Genomic DNA, 5,912 nt, shown 5'->3' on the forward strand with positions numbered 1-5,912 from the left:
TCTTTTCAGGGAGCCCTACTATTGATAATCAATGTATTATGTTACACACATTATGATGCAAATAAATTCAGACACATAAACTTAAGACAAGGTATAGTTAAAACTATCAATAGTGCTTGCACATGTTCTGAACCAGAATGAGAGACATTCATATTGAATTTCAACTCTGGGTCTCATCACAATAGAAAATTAGGTTAAAGTTGGCCTGGACAATAGACAAACTTTGACCCAGAGGTTTTCATTACTGTTATATTCCTCATTAAGTTCACAATAGGGCATGACTCATGTCACTGACGTCTTTGAAGATACAATAAATTTCACAGTCGAGATATCACGTTGTAAATACCTTCTCGGAAAGTGTGATGTTGTCCTAATGATATGTAACAATGACACTCGTCAAGTGGTCAGTGTGTGTGATATCATTGTTATACTCTGGTCAGAGGGTCAGTGGGTCAGCTGGCCATACAACTCTAGGAGATATTGGTGTTTATTGCTAGGGGATATGCCAGTTTCACACCTGGTCTTGGAAGATTGTGATACCAGGATTATTGCCAACCAGGAATTAAAAGTTCACTGTCTTCATGTACTAGAACGGAAAAAGAAACGCAAGTTTTGAAAAAATGAAATGTTTACGTCTTCTGTTTAAAAACTTGACAAAAAAGAACAGTTGCATATCTTTTGATGTGCAGTATATTATATCCACTACCACATTTATGGTTTAAAGAATATTCCTGTCATATACTACTCACAAAAAATAATGACAACCTAATTCTTTAATATCACTAAAGAGAATCAGTTAATAATCAAGAAAGAATGGGTTGTCATTAATATCTTTTTAGTGTTTCAGTGATGTTAAAATCAGTAAATTTGTTTATCTATTTTGAACTAGTGTATGTGTAAGGGTAGATCAAGTTCATATTACAACAGAGATTCAGTCAAGCATATCTGAGACTGACTTGTGAATATTTAAATAAATAAAGAGTGAGTGAGTGACTTTAGTTTTACGCCGGTTTTACCAATATTCAAGCAATATCATAGGGGTGTGAACATCAGTAATGGACTTCACAAATTGTACCCATGTGAGGAATCGAACCCGGGTCTTTGGTGTAACTATTCCATTCTATCGCACCTCCCCGTATTAATAAAGAAACAATGGGTGGTCCATAATATTTTTAGTGGTAATATAAAATCAGTAACTTTGGATCAAGGTGAAGGGTATATAGTATATAGTCTTCATAAAAGCAATTCAGGAGCCCTTGGATTTGCCCCACCCCTACTCATCCCAGATCCTGCAATTTAGGGTGCTTCTGTCAGATTAATGGGGATGTATATTGTCATGTGTAAAAAAAATTGTCATAGAAGGTACATTTTCACAGTGACCAGAAACATGTGTATCCCTTTGATATCATGTCTTTAATTTAATTATATTTTAAACATTTAATGTTATTTGTGGTAGTTCTAATGCCACAATTTCTATTCAGTTTAAAAGTCCATTTAAAATACACCAACAGAATTTGTCTCAACCGAAGTTAGAGAAGGCATTTCATTTTTTTCTGTAATTTATCTTGCACATCATGGAAATGAATCGCTGAATCTCCCAGTTGTCTCTGGAGATGAGATGTTTAAGTTTGACAGCAGATAAAACTGAAATGTTTTGCTATGATATAAACATTTCTGTAGTCACAGCTGCAACTGGAAAACATGGCCTATTTCTTTTTGCACTGAGTAAACCAACATCCTTGATGAAGAGGTTGTTGAAATATCTATAAATATACAACCCCAGTCTGCATCACGAGGTGTTAGCAATGTCTTCCCATGAGGATTGTAGGTTGTAAAAGTGATGATTATATTCTTGTTACAGTGTGCTATTTTTTATACCGAATACAAAATCAATATATCAGATTGTGAAGATATTTTCCATTTTGTTCATTCTGAGTTTTATGTAAAGTTTCTTAATAATTATCCAGTATCATCATTCCCTTTTGATTGATTGGGTTATGCATACATTTAACTTTCAGCAATTTTTAATTTTAAAGACTGGTGGGATATAAGGATGAGTACAGAGCTACTGTCCTATTGTCACTATTGGAGTAGCCTAGCGGTTAAAGCATTCACTCATAACACCGAAGACCCGGGTTCAATTCAGCATGGGTACAATGTGTAAAGCTCTTTTCTGGTGTCCCCACCATGATATTGCAGGAATATTGCTAAAAGCAGCATAAAAGTAAACTCACTCACTTACTCTTTTCACAAAGGCTCTGCATACCTCGGATGACCCACTTTCATCTCTATAGTCAGGAGCCTTTGAAGATCCTGGGTACAACTGGTCTTCAGCATCCCGTTCCTGTAGTGAGTAATAGGGGTGAAAGGGTACACTCTTACTGTGGTAATAGGGGTGAAAGGGTACACTCTTGCTGTGGTATGATGGGTATTGTGGTACAGACCTTTTGGTTCAGTCCATTTTGGTTCCATATATGATATATGATCATAATACAGACAACACACAGCATGAGCTAAACCTTACAGAAATGCAGATTTTGACAAAATGATTCAATTCCTAGACATTTTTAGAAAAGGCTTAAAAAGGTTAAAAGGACTGTATGAAAACCGAAAATACCAAATTTTTGGATTGTATTGCGGTATACTAAACCAAAGGCAAAATACTGTGATTCTGCTAATACCTGTGGTACACCGTTTCACCCCTAGCAAGTAATGGTAAATGGAGACTAACAAGATCAAATGGTCAGACTACGACTGGTTTGATGACATTGTCTCCTTGTTGCGTACATTGATTTTGATAATGTCAAGCAATAGATTGTCTGGTCCTGATATGACTATGTCCTGAGATCGAACTGTAATATTGCTGAATGTGGAACATGAAACAAATTAGTGTCAGGCTGACACACAGACACAGTAGTGGTTAAAATGACAAGGCACACTGATATATCTCTGATACCTTGTCACTGAAGATGGAAGCTCTGACCAGTCCCTCTCTCCTCTCACTCTTGCCTTCTCTCATCTCACCTCTCTGTCTCTCCCTTTCCTCTCTGACATCTCCCCCTCCTCTTCCTCCCTTCTCTTCTGTCTCTCCTTTTCTTTTCTCTTCTCTTTCTCTCTTTCCTTTTTCTGCTCTCTCCTTTTCTTCTCTCCCTCCCCTCTTTTGTTCCTCTTTCTGACCTCTCCTCTCTCTTGCCCCTCTCTTCTCTATGTCTCTCTCTCCCCTCCACCTCTCTCTTTCTGTCTCTCATCTCCTCTCTGTCTCTCCCTTTCTTCTCTAATGTTTCTCCCTTCTCTCTCTCTTTCCACTTTCTCCCTTCTCTTCACTGTCTCTCCTTTTCGTCTCTCTTCTCTCCCTGTCCACTTTCTACTCTATCTCCTTTTCCTCTCTCCCACCCCTCTGTCTTTCTTCGTTCTCCCCTCTCCTCTCTCTTGTGTCTCTCTCCCCTCGCCCTCATTCTTGTTGTCTCTCTCCCCTCTCCTTTCTGTCTCTCTCCCCTCCCCCTCATTCTTGTTGTCTCTCCTCCCCCTCCTCTCTGTCTCTCTCCCCTCCCCCTCATTCTTGTTGTCTGTCTCCCCTCTCCTCTCTGTCTCTCTCCCCTCCCCCTTATTCTTGCTGTCTCTCTCCTCTCTCTCTCTATCATTGTTTCTCTCTCTCTTTCTCACTGCTTGTTATGTCCATAAATCCACATAATTACTATGGCCAGACATTGACACGAATGGACTCTTGAAACTGGAAATCAAATATTTATAAAATGGAAGCACACATTTCAGACAACTGATATGTATTTCACATTGATTGACATCCAGCTGTTCCTCATATACAACAGTGTTCAATAGCTGCCAATCAAACATCCACTTTGTTCCACCTTAACCTATATACACTACAAGTACTGTTATGTATGTTTATAGTCACACAGCCTGTTGTCCATCTTTGTAGGCCGAGCTTGACCTTGCAGGATTGGGATATCTTATAACTGACCCACCCTGATTGTGAATCTCATGGTTGACCTGGGTCACTGAAACTGGACACAGGTAACAGCAGGAAGCTTGACAGTGGTCACTGGCACACCTGTAATTAACAACAACCACTAATTACCATCCGTTTGAAAGTAGTCACAAGTTGAACCACCTGTGTCAGAGCATGTGACATTTCACATCGAATTTAGCTTGTTATCTGCTTTGGATCTGATACCAATATAATAGAAAAGGCGTTAAATTCAGATGGGTATAATTTGAAGAAATTTATGTGATAAATCTTCATGACAGATGAGCAACCAGAATAGCAATATCACACAAGGTGAAATATAACCCACAGTATTAGAAACTGGTACAAGTCTTACAGTTTAATACCAGTTACATCATTTGTCATGTTTAGGCTGGAAAACCTAGTGTTCAAAGTGTTGGTTAATTAAATTATACCCATCTGAAATTAACACCTTTTCTATTATATTGGTATCAGATCCAAAGCAGATAACAAGTTAAATCTGATGTGAAATGTCACATGCTCTGACATAGGTGGTTCAACCATGATTACTTTCCATAGGTTGATTAACATATAAAGCCTTTTTCTGCTGGCCATCTCAATCATATTTCTAAAAGCAGTATAACACCTAACCCAGTCTCTGAGCATTTTACTCAGACCTACAAGGACAAGCAGAAACTGACACAGTCGGTCTTTTCCTGTGAACATCATTACAAACACATGAAAATGAGATTTGTCATGAAAATATCTTTCAAAATTGTTTTAACTAAGTCATTATCATAATCTAGGTCCAGCATGGCTACTCACAGGCGCTTTGTTTTTTCCCTCAATCATAGGATGTCAATCTCAATACCACTTTTTATTTTTGATCTCAACTCCCTGAGGATCATACAACTCTTATAGCCACTATGCGCACCTAATTTATGTGGCTTTCCCATCTTTACAAGGCATCTATTCACAGCTAAAAAGCCAAGTTGTTTCAAGAATATATTTGAAATATGAATTCAACATGTTGATATTGAAATACATTTGCTCATCATGTTCTCGGTTCAGTTTCCTACATGGGTGGATTGTGTGAAGCCCATTCTGGTTATTCCCCCCCCCCCACCCCCCCTCACTCACTCATCACATCACTGACTGCAGACATGACATGGAGTATAATGATTCAAAGAAGATGATATAACTCCAATGTGAGGCCTGGTAAGATGGCTTGTAGTAATGCTTGGGCAACTTACAATAGCATGAGATCACGCTGAGTTTAATCCCAAATATAACATATATCATATTCACACAGAGTTCCTTTTGAAATATGGTTTTATGATTTTTGACTATATATATATCAACCAGATATTAACATGTTGAATGTTTCATGCTTATTTGCTTATCTGCTTATCTGCACTCCCTCCCATGCACTGTTAGTGAAGTCAGTGTGGGCGGTCATGTTTATAATGAAGCTACATAGTAAATACATGTGTTTGAGGTGAATCTTTGTACAGCATGGCTTATATAGGGGAGAGATATCGCTGAGTTGGTTAATTAACTGATAAGGTTTACTGTTACAAATATGTCGCTAACTTACCAGAATATATAAACATTGTATACTTTTGTTACTTTTCAATTTCTATCATATAATCTGGTAATGTTTTTAAATCTGATTGAAATTTAACAGTGTGAAGCTGTTTTCATCATTAGATAATTAAATATTAAACTTTAAACTTTTCTTCTAAAATTCTGAAGATTTGAAGAAATTCAAAACGTTTCCGTGTCATTCAGTTTGTGTTTAAACAAGGGAAAAATGAGAAAACCTAAAACATGTACAACCACTGAAAGCATGTAAAACATAGTTGCTGTGCATTGTTTTCAAAAGCAGGATCATGCATGTGTCCTTCCATGTACGGAAGACTGGGAAAACACTCTTCTGATTGCCATA

General features: G+C 37.6%; 1 protein-coding gene across 1 annotated transcript; it reads right to left on the reverse strand.

Annotated features, from left to right (window-relative positions):
* Nucleotides 1-3,320: 3,320 nt before the first annotated feature.
* LOC137295306 (octapeptide-repeat protein T2-like) lies at nt 3,321-3,641 on the reverse strand. The gene has a single exon (XM_067826621.1). It carries the CDS (start codon nt 3,639-3,641, stop codon nt 3,321-3,323), a length of 321 nt encoding a protein of 106 aa, XP_067682722.1.
* Nucleotides 3,642-5,912: the final 2,271 nt, after the last annotated feature.

The sequence above is a fragment of the Haliotis asinina genome, chromosome 8, assembly GCF_037392515.1.
Source record: "Haliotis asinina isolate JCU_RB_2024 chromosome 8, JCU_Hal_asi_v2, whole genome shotgun sequence".
NCBI lineage: Eukaryota > Metazoa > Mollusca > Gastropoda > Lepetellida > Haliotidae > Haliotis > Haliotis asinina.